Source organism: Centroberyx gerrardi, chromosome 6 (assembly GCF_048128805.1).
Source record: "Centroberyx gerrardi isolate f3 chromosome 6, fCenGer3.hap1.cur.20231027, whole genome shotgun sequence".
NCBI lineage: Eukaryota > Metazoa > Chordata > Actinopteri > Beryciformes > Berycidae > Centroberyx > Centroberyx gerrardi.
This window is the reverse complement of record NC_136002.1, coordinates 30,735,986-30,750,976: the sequence shown is the minus strand read 5'-3', so window position 1 is coordinate 30,750,976 and position 14,991 is coordinate 30,735,986. Positions and strand designations below refer to the sequence as shown.

Below are 14,991 nucleotides of genomic sequence, written 5' to 3'. Positions count from 1 at the left end.
CCGGGTTCGATTCCCGGCCAATGCAATAAACTTTTTCAACCTCCAGATGATCAAACCAGCAGCCAAAGGAGGAGACTGATGCCAGTGCTGCTGCAAATGTCATGGGAAACTGTCACAACTACAACAACAGGAAAATAGGTGTCTTTTTACATTTGCTAACTTGTACTTATCACAGAATTGTTCTAAAGGCAGGAATTGTTCTTTCTGGTGTTGTTCCTTGTTCTTCCTTTTGGAATGTGTGAAGAAACTCAAAAAAGTGGAAAACCAACTTAAGTCTACTCATCAATTCCACGTCAGTTGCCTGTCAGTCAACTTCTGAGGGTCAAATATCCCCACAGATGTTGCATTGGTGGTTCAGTTACTTTCTTCCTGTACCTTTAAATGTCAGGAAAACAGAATAGAAGTAGAATAGAAATACTTCATTTTTTTCAGTCAAAAGTGGAAAACCACAACAAGTTTAAATAGAAATCTACACGTCAGTTGCCTGTCAGTCAGGCTCTGAGGGTGCAATTGACCCACAGAACTTGCATTGGTGGTTCAGTGGTAGAATTCTCGCCTGCCACGCGGGAGGCCCGGGTTCGATTCCCGGCCAATGCAACAAACTTTTTCAAACTCCAAATTATCAAACCAACAGCCGACTGGAGGAGAGACTGGTGTCAGTGCTGCTGCAAATGCTGCCACTGCTAAAACAGTGTAAACACAATGGCTGCGTCCTTCAATAGGTTTGCCAAAGTATTCTGTCTTTCAGTTTTGTTTTGTTTTTTAATTATTAAAAAATGACTTGGAAAATGAAAACAGACTGTTTTGACTATCTGTGGAGTCAGGGATTTGACTGTAAGGTGCTTTGGACATAAATGTGCACTAAATGGAGTTAATTATGCATTAAATCAATAGGGAAATAGGTTTCTTTTTACATTTGCTAACTTGTACTTATCCTCATCACAGTGTTGCTCTAAAGGCAGGAATCATTCTTTCTGGTGTTGTTTTCCTCCTTTTGGTTTGGTGGTAAACATAATCAGGAAAAATAAGTTGTATCATGCAGTATTGCTGGCAGAAAGTGTTCTGTAGGCATCTGACATTCTACCTTTAGTAACAGCCAGTTATATACAGAGTTATGCTGCTCTTGGGGCAGGGATAGTGAACTGTTTGCATTTATCATGGGTACGCTCATATCAATCTATTGTATACAGGTTATAAAATGCTGCTCTTGGGGCAGGAATAGTGTACTGCAGGTGACTGACGTGTTTATCCTACTATCAGTCTTTTGTATGATGCACATCTGCATGTCCTGCACACGTTTCTGTCCCAATGTTACCTCCATCTGTATATCTAATAATGTGGAGAGCTACAATACATATTTGCGTACGTTCTTCCATCTGTACACCTAATAATGCAAAAAACAAGATACTTGCACAACCGTTAAATCTGTCAGTGAAGGACGTGTTTTTATGTGTTTTTTGACGGTAGGTTATCTTCAATATGTTCATTTGTTGTTATTATTCGTTGTCATTATCTACAACAGGCTATTCTCTTTTTTCTTCTTTATCTCCTATTCTTTGCTCCTATCACAACCCAGTTTCCCCACATGGAGACAGAGGGATCGGCAAAGTTTCACCAAATCCATGACATCTCCCAGAACTACAAGCATGGATGTATTAAACTAGGGACTACAAGCCCCAGCAGCAACCTCAGCCTGGCGTTCACCGGAAGGACACGTTTTGGTATAAATGCATTTCCGCATCCTCTGCAGGTCCTTTCCTGTCTACTGCCCGTTGGAAGATGGCGGTGCAAATCTCCAAGAAGAGGAAGGTTAGCACTGTTTTATCACAAATTTACCCTTACAAAAAGCGGATTTCTGTTAAATGGTGTCGTTTCGGTTTAGATACAAGAGTTCTGCGTTCGCTCCGCGGTCCGTTGAGCTTGTCGTCCGCCGGTTCAGAGAGGATTGATCCAGATGCTACCGGCGCTGTGCCCTCCTCACTTCGCTAACATGGCACGGACTACCGGGGCCGTAGATTGATAGTAACCCGGGTCCCACTGATAGCAGCCCGCTTTCTTAGAGGACCGAGTGCCTGGCTGGTCTTCAGGTCTCCCCTTAATTCTTTCAGACGAGAAATCACCGACAAATCGCAGTTAAAACGCCCCGGACTCATCTTAGTGTTTGCTCGGTTAATGTAGCTAGCTAACGTATGCATGGAGTTGGACGGAAGGTTAGCTAACTAGCAAAACTCGCTAAAGCGGCAGTTAGATTAACGATATTTAAGAGTTGTAACCTACAACGGACTTAATTTTAAATGGTTGCAAACGACTCATGTTAAGTGTCGGGTTCATTAAATGTATAGTGGATTACGAACATGTGTTGATTGTAATCGTAATAATTCATTCATTCATGACCCGTGGACAGTTTCTCCTGTTTAAGCTTTTCACTACGAACTGTCACTGATATGCTAAACATGGTGGACTTGTGTTTGTAGTATTAATTGCGGCTGTAGTATTACTACTATTGGGGCTCATACAGTATGCTACAAATGTATACACATTATACATGCATATTAATTTATTATATTGTCTCATAGTCTGCTTACTTGTGATTGTGCGTGATTTATACTCACTGATCCTTTCTTTGGAGACTCAAACAAAACCTCAACTAACAGCATATCTCCTAAATGAGGATTATTACCATGACAACAGCCACATTAGACTAGAAAGCCTAGATTATTATCCAAATTTAAGGTCAGGCTGTCATGTTGCACTGATAGATGCATTGTGACAAATGCTGTGAGTCCCATGTACTCTCCAGTTGATGCAGCTAATGAACGACATTAAAGCTGACTGTGTTTCCTCTCCTCAGTTCGTCTCAGACGGTATCTTCAAGGCCGAGCTGAACGAGTTCTTGACTCGTGAGCTTGCCGAGGATGGCTACTCCGGTGTGGAGGTGCGTGTGACCCCAACCAGGACCGAGATCATCATCCTGGCCACAAGGTGAGCGTGTAGACCTGGCTGTGAGAGACACACGGGGATTAATGTTCTGCTGCGCAAGCACAGTAGTGGAACCTGCATGAACAAATGTGTCCAGGTTGGGGAATTTGTACAGGGCAACAGCCAAAGCCTTTTTAAATATTTGCTGGGTTAGTTTTTATTTTTAGTTTCTGTGTCCGTCCATCAAGATGTCACGAATATCTCATGATCACGGCTCTCCGAGTACTCAGTGGGATCGTGGGACAAAACTGAACCATGACTCTGACAGAACAATTTGGCTTTCGCTGACACACAGGATGTTGTAGTCAGCCAACCTTCATGAATGTAACTTTAAGAATATAACCCTAAATTTCAATGTTCATGTAATGTTTTCAGGACCCAGAATGTTCTGGGAGAGAAGGGCCGTCGTATCAGAGAGCTGACAGCGGTGGTCCAGAAGAGGTTCGGCTTCCCTGAGGGCAGCGTGGAGGTAAGACAGAAGACGCAATATTCAGAGGAACGGCCCAAACTCGAGGCCGCCACTCAGCCAGAGTTATTTAAATCCTGCAGCGCAGAAGAAAAGTTAGGTGTTGTAATGTAAGTAATAGCTATACTTACAAAGTACTTTGTTCATTTGAGTATTATAATTCTGAAGTTAAAAAAAATTATAGTAATAAACATATGTAGCCCTCTTCTTTACCAAGTAAGAACAAAACAGTTTGTTTAGATCCTATAAGAAGAGTCATGGGAACAATCGTACTATTTCGAAATCACTTTTCTCAAAAGTTAAATTGGCGTGAACATTTAAAGTTGATTATAATTCTTTTTTTTTTCTATTTTTTAATCCATATAAACATTGGTTTATAATTGTTTTATAGCCAACTGATTGTTCAAAGACTGTGCTTCATCTACTCATCGCTGATTATTAGGCTACGTTAGACATTAGGGTTATTATCCAAATTTAAGGCTCGACTGCTACTACATTACTGGAGTAGTTAAATCGAGACCTAGGCCGATCAAATCCTCTATATGGATAAATGCCGGTCATAAGGCTATTGAAGCCAGATTATCTTCCCTTCAGTGATGATACGATGACGAGGCAGAATGGGACAGTCTGGTTCTGCTGGTTACTGGTTCAGATCCACGTTCTGTGGTTCTGCTCCGGTTCCTCAGATCAGGGTGTCCCTTTCAATTGAAGACACCGAGGCATTTGTCTGAGAAGGGTTGCAGCAAAATGAATATACTGTGTTCTCAATTCAAAACGGAGCCAACAAAAGTTAACTTTCCTCACTGGCCCACGACCCAAATTGAGTAAATAAAATTTTACTGTTATGTCCCAGTCTAACAAAAACATTCTGGTACTCCCGGCTCACCAGAAATGGGCCTGAGAGGCATTTTTGTTCCCAACCTATAGTTTTAAGAGAAGCTATGCAGGATGTTTGACTGAATTGTCTCTTCCTCCTCTCTCTGACAGCTGTATGCTGAGAAAGTTGCGACCCGCGGTCTGTGCGCCATCGCTCAGGCAGAGTCTCTGCGCTACAAGCTGCTGGGAGGTCTGGCTGTGCGTAGGTACGTACCGCGGCTCAACCGCTGTGCTGCAGCAGTTTAACATCAAATCATGACCACATTAATTTTTGAGACATTATAATCACTGTAATCCCTTCTCCCAGGGCGTGTTATGGTGTTCTGAGGTTCATCATGGAGAGCGGCGCTAAGGGCTGCGAGGTCGTGGTGTCCGGCAAGCTGAGGGGTCAGAGGGCCAAGTCCATGAAGTTCGTGGATGGCCTGATGATTCACAGCGGAGACCCCGTCAACTACTACGTCGACACAGCCGTCCGCCACGTCCTGCTGAGGCAGGGTGAGTACAGAGCAAACGGGGACAACACAGCATCTCTTGACACTTACTAACTTTCAATTCAGAAGTTGTTGTTATTTGAGACTTGTGTAAATGCTTGAGTTTATACATCTTCTTGTTTTTTTATTTCATTATTTGAGTCAGTCATTTGTCAGGCACTCGTGACCCGGAGAACTCTTTCTGTATCGGTGCTTACTAACTCGAAAAATCCCAACCAGAACTGTTAGCTCTGATAGCATGCCATGTTGAATGCTAATAGTGATTACAGTCAGTATTTAGGGTAGCTAGTAGTCAAGTGAAATCTGACTATTAACGTGGCTAGTGCCTGGTGAAGAAAATTAAGACTAAAATTAAAAATATCAGGTTATCTCCTTTTTACCCTGCAACTCCAAAGTCTGAAGCCAATGTTGGAGCGGAGTGATAGCCCGGTGACTCCAGGGTTAGATGGTGTAATTCTGTCCTAAACCCTGCAAACTTTGGGCTAACCCTCCTCCAGAGTAAGGCTAGAGAGCATCAGGGCTAGAGTACATGGTTCACCCACATAACGAAGGTTTTCTGCTACACACTGAAAGTCTTCTGGCCAATTTGGTGTCCGGCAGCAGGATGGTGGAGTGAGCAGGACTGTTCTTTAACCAGAGGACACGGGTTCAAGCCTTTATATTTTGGCCTGACAGTGTCAGATGGAGCCTGGTAGCAAAACACATGGTTTGCTCCACCGTATTCTGATTAAACATGTCGATATTGAATGGATCTGGAGCTTTTTCGTTTGATTGCTGTGTGGACTGTTCTATTCTAACAGCATCTGAATTGATGATGGAAATGATCATAATTACCCTCCATCCCCAGTTATATCCTGCTTTGTTATCCTGTTTGGATTGGAGAAGCTTTAAAAAGAGGGAAAATAGCAAACACAGGACAGCAGGCATTTGAACGCTAGTCAGTCCTGCAGAAATTTGGGCAAGTAACGATAGATGTAAATTTAGTGCTAATCAAAACCAAATTATCCTTCCTTCGGTGATGATACGATGACGAGTCGGAACAGGACACAGTCTGGTTCTGGGGGTCGCTGGTTCAGGTCCACGTTCTGTGGTTCTGGTCCGGCTCCTCAGATCGGTGTGTCCTTTCAGTTGAAGACATCGAGGCATTTGTCTGAGAAGGGCTAAGGATTACCAAGAATCAAAATCAGATGACAGGCCCGGTCCAGACTCTCGGCCATTGAACAGCAGCTATATATGTTTTTATTAAGTGAATGAGTAACGGTCCTCCCTGCCTCAAACTACTGGTGAGGTGAAAAGTTTTGGTTCGAATGTCAACCTAACAAAGGAATATCCAAATTGTTGAATAGTTTGGGCCAGCCCTACAATTTTTTACCAATAATTTGTCTTTATCCTATCCTCTAAAATGCTTTATGTACTAGTGATATCAAACAGAAATCAATAAGAAAAAAACAAGAAGGCACCTCAATATAGAGTTTAGTTTATTTCGATAATAAGCTAAACTCTATATTGAGGTGCTTTCTTGTTTTTACTTATTTTGTATGTATGATTTCTGATCACTATTATTTAATAAAGCATTTCATAAACTAATTCAAAATGGAGCTATCCAGATAGTTTACTAATGTCTATCCGCGTGTGTCTCCTCAGGTGTGCTGGGCATCAAGGTGAAGATCATGCTGCCCTGGGACCCCAGCGGCAAGATCGGCCCCAAGAAGCCCCTGCCCGACCACGTCAGCATCGTGGAGCCCAAGGAGGAGCCTCTGCCCACCACACCCATGTCTGAGCAGAAGGGGGCCAAGCCCGAGGTGCCCGTCATGCCCCAGGGAGCCCCCGTTCCCACCGCATAAGAGGGTGAGAGGCTGCGCTCCGGGTCCCGTCTCGGCTTCATTTACTGTGTTCACTAGGCAAACAAGCAATTGCCCAAAGTCAGTTTTTGTTTTTATCTTCAACCAAAGAATAAGATGGCAATGAAACTTGAAAAAATGTTGCTTCTGTAGGAACAACCCTTGTGTTTTACTCCAAGGGTGAAGCCAGTATATGTTCAGTGGGTGAATGACGTTCCCTTCGGTGATGATACGATGACGAGTCGGAACGGGGCCCGCTCTGGTTCTGCAGGTTGCTGGTTCAGGTCCACGTTCTGTGGTTCTGCTCCGGTGCCTCAGAGCAGCGTGTCTCTTTCAGTTGAAGACATCGAGGCATTTGTCTGAGAAGGGTTATAGCGATATGAACATACTGTCTCCCACTTAAAATACATAATTTATTTGACTTGCTAAGAATGATACCGAATGAAAATTACATCTATAGAATTCATACCCTGGATGATAGAAATTAGTTTTAGCTTTTGATAAAATACAGAAAACTCAAACCACAGGAACACACTACATTTTTACCGTCAAGATCAATTTTTCACAAATCACACAAATTTGTAGGCCCCATTGAAAAGAAGAAAGAAATCGTGTTTGGATTTGATCTTAACCACAAAATGTGTTGGTATCCTTTTTAATAAATAAGTCCTGAGCTGACGTATCAGTGTTGAACAAACTTGAGATGTGAAATTCAGTAAAGTTATTCATACTAATTGTTTTGTCTGTTGCAGGTTTTCGCCATTCCCCCAGATGGAAGCAAGACCCTCTGTTTTTTGTGTACAAAAACAATAAAATCTGGAAAATACACCAATGTGTTGTGGTTATCTATTCATAGTTTTCCCATGATGTCACATGCATTTCCTACCAATATGGTGCTTTATCATACACACAGCTCATTGGCTGTGGCTGTCAATTGATTATAATCACCTGTTAATTTATTACAATCACCTGTTTTCCTACCAACATGGGCTTGTGGTGATGTAACAGAATATCATGAATTTCTTCTTTCCATTTTTTTTAAAAGCAGTTTTTCTGTTTCCAGTTTTGTTTGAAATGCATTTTTCTAGTAAACGGGGTTCCCACACTCCTGGATAAGTCATCGAATTTAAAAAATAGTATTTTCCAGGCCTGGAGAAGTTATGAAAAATTATAAAGGGGACGAGTTTTAGAGAAGTCATGACATTTTATTTGTCAAGTTAATGATATTGGTATTTTTTTCTTGTACTGATAAACATCACAAAGCTGTGGCTGGCTGCCTGTTGGAGGAAAATATAGTTAGTTGCTGACTTGCTGACAGTTAAAATCTGATTGTTTTTGTGAGTGAAAAACAAACTAATGCTTAATGTTTTAGTTGATACTTTTTAATTCAGTCATTAAACTTTAGTCATGGAAATTTTAAAATGGTCATGGAAAAGTTTGGGCGTTTCATCAATCAGTTTAAGTATCCAAATATTACTTCAGTGGGGAAATAGTGGCTTAGTTTCTATGGTTTGATGTCATGCAATGGATATTAAGTTTGATATTAATAGATCATCTTTTTTGTTTACTGCATGGAAAGATCTATAGACTGTCATGCCCCTAGCTGAATCCTCCAAACAAACCACACTGATTTGCAAATTGAATGTGTAAATATAGATTTCTATACAAAATGTAAGCCTTCTTCTAACAGTAATTCGTAGATATGGTTTATTTATCCCTTTTTATGTATGCACACTTGGAGAAAAAACTTTCAGACAATAGGCCTACACATGCGTCTGCAACCGTTATGTAAGAATATTCTATTGCCATATTATTTACACAAGGTATAAATGACTCAGACTGCTGCATAATTGCTCTGATAATAAGATTACTTTACTGAATGGGACAGCAGAGTAACGTGACACCTACCAGAGAGGAGGAGGAAGTAAGAGCTCTCACTCTGTTCCTATTTCTTGGAACCACAAATGCCATCACAACGTAAAGCGGACTAGTCTGTAATGTTTCACCCAAAGCTAGAAAGATTATGTAATGGGGATGAATAGTTTTTGGGAATAGCATAATGTGTGAGGCAGAGACAAAGCTATGGCTATGCTAATTTTATCATTAAAGGTGCTTTTTGTATCATTTTACCATCAATGAATCACTGCATACATTTTGAGACATTAGTACAATTACCACAAACAGCCTCTACCGCTTTTCCAGGTGACGTCACCACCTGTTGCACTCTATAGAGGGTGACATCACCTGGCACTAAAGATCAGCCAATAGTAGATTGGCAATCTACTATTCGCAATTGCAATAGCACGTTTTTAAGATGGCAGCAAACACACAAAAGTGGTTGAGGGTTTCAGAGGTAGAATGAGTGACAGACCGATGGAAAAAATGACTTCCAAAATGTTTATTGTCTTCAGTAAAGCCAAAGAGAAAACAAACGCACCCAGAGCGAGGCCAGGGAGGCCAACGAGGCTGTTTGTGACAGGAAACAACGGGGTTTATGGGAAATGTGGTCTGAATTTGGAGAAACACCGGCACTAACAATAGCCTACTACTGTGAGGCTACCAATGATTTTCTTGACCATGGTCTCATTTGTTTAGCCTACGGTAATTATACCAAATTTGACAACGATATATTGATCTTTAAAAATACTACACATAGCACCTTTAATAATTTTCATATCTAGCTCTTCTGTGCCTGAGGAAAAAAATGCACTGTTGTAGGCTATGCAGGAGCCGGGCCAGGTTTTTACTATTGAGTGATTCACCTAATCCACATACAATCTTTCACGACACCCACCGTTCCCAGCAAGCACCACGTCCGGGTTAGGCCACGCCCCCTGCCTCCTACCTGCTCAGTAGTGCAGATCTCACCTGAACACCGACTGTTGAACACACACACACACACACACACACACACCGGAGACAAGATGAGTCTGCCGGACTACAAGTCGCCTGGCAAACAGTCTTCACCCGCCGTGCCGGTAAGGAAAAATATCTTTAACATGACGGACCGGTTCAGAATATTAACGCAAAAATGTAAACAAAACTTTTCACCTTTAACTCTCATCTTCCGGACAGCAGGTGGATGGAAGCGCAGACTAGACTAGACTCCAGTGAGAACGAATTCAATTAAGACTAGATTTTTTCCGCTTGCCTCTATGGGAAATCATAATTATTCACACCAGTTGTTTTCTACTTCTTGCCCGTGGTGGTGTGAAGGGCTTGGACTGTTTGTTTTCCAGTTTAAACTGGTTTTACAGGTGACTTGTTTCACACGAAATTGAAATCCAGCTTCCAGGAAACTCCCCAGAGTTTTGTCTACTGAAAGACTGCAGCAGAGGTTTGAGTCCACACTTTCTGCACCTCATGCCCATAACTGCAGATTTGTGTTATTTGTGAAATATTTATCTGACTTTTAAAGATGATCAGATTTTTAAAAAATACTACGTAAATCTTTCTAGTCATAGTCTGTACATCAAAATGGTGTAAGTTAGCCTACTTGAAATTTTGTCTATTCAAAACCTAAAACATCACTGAAAATGTATTTAATCTTTGTTTATAGCCTATTTGTTGCTACACGATAATCCCCAAATGTAGTTTATATCTTAGATATGTTTACTATTTACCTACCATCACCTATCACTATGTAGCCTATTTATTATTCATTATGTACATCCACACTCTCAAAAAGGATGTGTCAAGTTTTCAGCAACACATAAAAAACAATTACAAAACACTATATATCCATTATGGTAGAAAGTAACGACTCGTACGTTTAACATAGACGATCCAGTGTGTAAAAGTGTGAGCATTTCGTTACCTGCTGTCCTTTAACAGCGAGGCGTGCTGCTGTAACCTGGGCGGTGCAGGACTGAAGCAGGCATCACTGGTTTTGTGATAGACAGCTGGAGCTTGTGGTCTTATCAGCCTGAGTAAACCAGTGTGTGGGAGGCTGACGCTGACGCCCTTCCTGCTGCCGGGACATACTGTGAGCTGAGGAAGAGTTCAGATAGAGACATTATTTTTAACATATATTTTTTCTTTGGATATGAAATGACACGGTGACCAGGGACAGATATCCTCCAAACCACTACACTGATTTATGCGTAGTAGAAACTTCTTTAGGCCTGTCTAACCTTTCCCAGCAAGGATTTGACAGATGTCGATGTGCAGGAGTCAGCCAAGTTCAGTGTCAATCCACACAAGCACAAAATTATCATGATATGATATTATGGCATGGTAATAATTCATATTAAAACAACTTGGGGAACTGGTTTGAACTTCACAAAAAGATACAGGTAGCAGCTACGGATGACTACAGACGTCAGCTCAACTTTATATTTACTGGTTTTTAATATTGGTGCAGGCTGCTGTTTGCTGGGTTTGGTTAAATTCCAGTTCATAGAGATAATGTTATGTTGTTGCAGTGGTGGTTGAGGCTAAATTAAAGTTTTGAACCAAATCTGAGGACGCAGGCTGTAGGCAGGTTGTAGGACACTTTAAAGCTGCTCATGTTTGCGGCTCCAAATGGCAGAAAAAAAAATTCAGAAAAATCTGAACTTCAATACCCAGAAATCTTGCAACATGACGTCAGTAAACTGCTCACAGCTCGCTCATGTTTACCACCCGGCCGGTCTGTGATGCTTTATACCAAAGGAAACCAAAGAGACGAGAGAGGAGAAGATCTAACGTTGCTGAGTCCAGCTTTCTCTGGACGGAGACCGACAGATCACTCTGAAGTTTTGATTTGTCTCTTCCTGTGAGAGGAGAAGTGACCAAACCACCTGACACCTACAGCATCTCCATTACGGGGGATAGGACACTCTTCTCTGTTGCAGCCCAATCTAAATTGGCCTATTGGCTCCAGATTTTGTATAGGACTACTGCCATTTTGAGCGATTATACACAAACTTTTACATCGCTCACCCTCTTGTGCGATTTCAATTACATTTTACTTTTGTACATTCTTGTATTTTTCTTGCCTGCAACGTTTCTGTTTGTCAGATTCAGAGAACGCTTTATTGGCATGAATCAGGTAGTACTGAGTGTTGCCAAAGCATATTACAATAGTACAGGATAAAATAAGCTACAATACAGATGAATATGGTACAATAAAGGAGGCAACTTCAGTAATTATAGGAACTCGTATCTGTCTGTTGTCTTGAGGCTGCTGCTGCCTTGTCCGGCTCTCTCTTGAAAAAAGAGATTCGTAATCTCAGTGGGTAATCTCATTAAGTGAAGTTTAAATAAATGACTGAATTTTGTCCTCAGCACTCCCCTGTTGTGCAGCTGAACATCGGCGGCCACCTGTTCAGCACGTCTCTGAGCACGCTCAGGAAGCACCCCGACTCCAAGCTGGCCGAACTGTTCTGCGGCCAGCCCAAGCTTCGCACCGACGCCGAGGGACGCTACTTCATCGACCGGGACGGCTCGCACTTCGGGGCCGTCCTGGAGTTCCTGCGCACAGATCGCCCGCCCACCGAGAACATCCAGGAGGTGTGTGTCGAGGTCCAGCTGCTTTCCTCAGGGACGCTCCAGGGGTTTACACTGTTTCAGACAGGAACCCAGACGAGAAGCAGACTGGAGGATTACTGGTTTGTTTCCCAGCTGAGAAAACCTGTGAGGGGGAAGTGAATGAGTAACGCTCTTTCCTCCATCAGTAGCTGTCGATGTGCCCTTGAGCAAGGCACTGAACCCCCGACTGCTCAGTGGAGCTGCTCAGTGGAGCTGCTCAGTAGAGCTGCTCAGTGGAGCTGCTCAGTGGAGCTGCTCAGTAGAGCTGCTCAGTGGAGCTGCTCAGTGGAGCTGCTCAGTAGAGCTGCTCAGTAGAGCTGCTCAGTAGAGCTGCTCAGTGGAGCTGCTCAGTAGAGCTGCTCAGTAGAGCTGCTCAGTGGAGCTGCTCAGTAGAGCTGCTCAGTGGAGCTGCTCAGTAGAGCTGCTCAGTGGCCGACAGTATAAGACTCTGGTTACTGGGCAGCTCGAGCTGTGAATTAGGGTTCGACTGATGAGGCCAGTACTGATATTTTAGGATTGAAGGTGCTAATAGCAATTATTTTGTGCTGATATTCTTAAAATTTTCATGCCAAAAAAATCCCCAAAGATCAGAATTACTCCGTTTTTACTCCAGAATTTTTGTTAGAAGAGCCTCTGAAACAGCATTTAGACCCTCATGGGACACTAAAACTCTCCATTGAAACCCAGGATGATGAAATAGCAGCAGCTATTATAAATAGTGAAATAACAATTCATGCATACATTAAAATCAATTTAGTGGAAGGGCTTCCCATAGACAACCAGTGTAATAATGATCAATTGCACAAGAAATTTGTGATCAAACAAATTTGTCATAGTAATGCTAATGTGTGTGTGTGTGTGTGTGTGTGTGTGTGTGTGTGTGTGTGTGTGTGTGTGTGTTGCTGCAGGTTCACAGGGAGGCGGTCCACTATAACATCAAACCTCTGGTCAAACAGCTGGAGGAAACCCCTCAGTTTTTCGGGGAGTCGGTGGGACGGCAGCAGTTCCTCTCCAGAGTTCCTCACTACAAAGAAAACATTGAGGTGGGAGACGCTCGAGCACAAAAATACTGACATGCAGTCTGTCATCATGAGGCAAACAACCGCTAGTGTAAACAAAAATCAGCTACATTTCAGAAAAGCATTAAAGTGGTAATCCATTAGTTTTTTTTTGTTTTTGTTTTGTTATTGCCTGCATTGCCCCAAAATCTACTGTATGGCCACACAGTAGTTGCATGGTATATGACTCAGCGGGCCCTATTCCGACAGATCAGAGATCAGAGAGTGAAAAACAACATTTTGGGGTCTTTGTAAACCCTCACAGTGACAGTGCCATGTTGACACCTTCAAAACAAATGTTTAGGTTATTATAGGGGGAATTTTGGGGCTTTGGTGTTGATATAAATGAGTAAGCCCTTCAACTGCAGGGCTGTAAATGTAAAGTTAGTGACAGCATCATCATGTATCAGGCTCTGGCTTAGGGGCCCCCCTGAGCTCTTGGGCCATGGGCCTGTGCCCGATTGGCCCGTTCAGTAATCCATCCATGCCTACCAACACCCTAGCAACCACTACTAACACCATAGTAACACCCTAGCAATCACCTAGAAACACCTTAGCAACCACTACTAGTACCAAAAGATCGATGCAACCGTTCTCCAAGCATGGTTTTAAAGACGTTTATTCCTGCAGTTTATCAAGTAAAAGTTATGGAGAACTGGGAAGCTTTGAATGACTGGAATCAACTTCTCCAATTTACACTTGTCAGGCAGAACTACTGTCCATGAAACTAAATCACATCGGTTGAGAAATGAGGAAAGAAATCTGATTGGTTGATGACTGTGATTTTCAGCCAATAAGCTTGTTGAGCGTCCGCACATCAGCTGAGTTTCCCTGGTCGCTCAGCTCTGTAGGAAACTAATGGACTGATGGTGTTTCTCTGTGTGTCAGCGTGTCGGAGGGAATGAACACAGTAAAGCCTCCTCGCTCCACCTCACCTGTATACTTACAACCTCAACCGCCACTAAATCATTTCCAGGTGCTGATTCGCATCGCCAGAGCGGAGGCCATCGCCGCCCGCCACTCCACCATCATGATCTGCGTGCTGCGGACGGAGGAGGATTTACGTCTCTATGACGACGCCATCAGCAGCCTGGAGGCGGATAAGGAGTCGGTGGTGATCTTCGGCCCCTGGAAGGCCGTTCCCTCCGTCAAAGACCTGCTGGACTGCATCAGGATGGACATCGAGAGTCAGGGCTACAGGGTGAGCGTCCAGCCGCACAGCACCGACAAGGGCTTCCTGTTCAAGAGCTACGACTTCTTCTACAAACTCATATTCTCCTGGTGGTGATGGAGGAATAGAAGTACTAGTACTGTAATTAAATTTTTGCTGAAGTAGAAGGTGGTTACTGGTGTAAAAATCTACTTAAGTGAAAGTAAAAAGCAGCTCATGTAAAAGTTAGAGAGTAAAGAGAATATTTTTATATAGGATTGTTCCCATGCAACGCTAAATTGATGAGAGGACAGAGAGTTCAAACTAGTTATTTTAATTAAAAAAGCATTTACAAAATAAAACGTATTAACAAAGTAAAGACAGATTACTCTTCTTCATCTGTTGACTGACCCTTCACTGGTGTAAAAATATCTCATTTATAACTTACTCTGTGTAAATGTTACGAAGTTACTTTTCTTTTTTTTGACCCTTTTTGACCTTTTTGACCTTTTTTGACCTTTTTGACATTGGGGATTTGTCTGAGAAGGGCTAAGGATTACCAAGAATCAAAATCAGATGACAGGCTTGGTCCAGACTCTTGGCCATTGAACAGCAGCTA

General features: G+C 42.5%; 3 protein-coding genes and 4 non-coding genes across 7 annotated transcripts in view; 6 read left to right on the top strand and 1 right to left on the bottom strand.

Moving 5' to 3' along the window:
* The window catches only part of LOC139916884 (mth938 domain-containing protein), a 144,958-nt gene that overhangs the window by 92,624 nt on the left and 37,343 nt on the right, over positions 1-14,991 (bottom strand). The window lies entirely within an intron of this gene.
* trnag-gcc (transfer RNA glycine (anticodon GCC)) lies at positions 527-597 on the top strand. Its single transcript has one exon. It is a non-coding gene; the product is annotated as a tRNA-Gly (tRNA).
* rps3 (ribosomal protein S3) lies at positions 1,748-7,481 on the top strand. Its single transcript, XM_071905886.2, has 7 exons — positions 1,748-1,809; positions 2,852-2,982; positions 3,355-3,448; positions 4,433-4,527; positions 4,629-4,816; positions 6,457-6,660; positions 7,406-7,481. The coding sequence occupies exons 1-6, from the start codon at positions 1,780-1,782 to the stop codon at positions 6,654-6,656; spliced, it is 738 nt and encodes a 245-aa protein (XP_071761987.1). The 5' UTR covers positions 1,748-1,779; the 3' UTR covers positions 6,657-6,660; positions 7,406-7,481.
* Positions 4,034-4,181, top strand: LOC139916889 (small nucleolar RNA SNORD15). Its single transcript, XR_011784882.2, has one exon. It is a non-coding gene; the product is annotated as a small nucleolar RNA SNORD15 (small nucleolar RNA).
* On the top strand, positions 5,823-5,971 carry LOC139916891 (small nucleolar RNA SNORD15). The gene has a single exon (XR_011784884.2). It is a non-coding gene; the product is annotated as a small nucleolar RNA SNORD15 (small nucleolar RNA).
* On the top strand, positions 6,872-7,021 carry LOC144539429 (small nucleolar RNA SNORD15). Its single transcript, XR_013504955.1, has one exon. It is a non-coding gene; the product is annotated as a small nucleolar RNA SNORD15 (small nucleolar RNA).
* kctd14 (potassium channel tetramerization domain containing 14) lies at positions 9,548-14,624 on the top strand. The gene is made up of 4 exons (XM_071905900.2): positions 9,548-9,631; positions 11,922-12,146; positions 13,073-13,207; positions 14,199-14,624. Exons 1-4 carry the CDS (start codon positions 9,578-9,580, stop codon positions 14,508-14,510), a joined length of 726 nt encoding a protein of 241 aa, XP_071762001.1. The 5' UTR covers positions 9,548-9,577; the 3' UTR covers positions 14,511-14,624.

Bases quoted from the DNA above. Each gene is read 5' to 3' on its own strand.
- rps3 (XM_071905886.2), top strand. From the start codon at position 1,780: ATGGCGGTGCAAATCTCCAAGAAGAGGAAG. The intron at 2,983-3,354 runs GTGAGCGTGTAG...TAATGTTTTCAG, and splicing joins ATCATCATCCTGGCCACAAG to GACCCAGAATGTTCTGGGAG. The intron at 4,528-4,628 runs GTACGTACCGCG...CCCTTCTCCCAG, and splicing joins GGAGGTCTGGCTGTGCGTAG to GGCGTGTTATGGTGTTCTGA.
- kctd14 (XM_071905900.2), top strand. From the start codon at position 9,578: ATGAGTCTGCCGGACTACAAGTCGCCTGGCAAACAGTCTTCACCCGCC. The intron at 9,632-11,921 runs GTAAGGAAAAAT...TTTTGTCCTCAG, and splicing joins AGTCTTCACCCGCCGTGCCG to CACTCCCCTGTTGTGCAGCT. The intron at 13,208-14,198 runs GTGGGAGACGCT...AATCATTTCCAG, and splicing joins ACTACAAAGAAAACATTGAG to GTGCTGATTCGCATCGCCAG.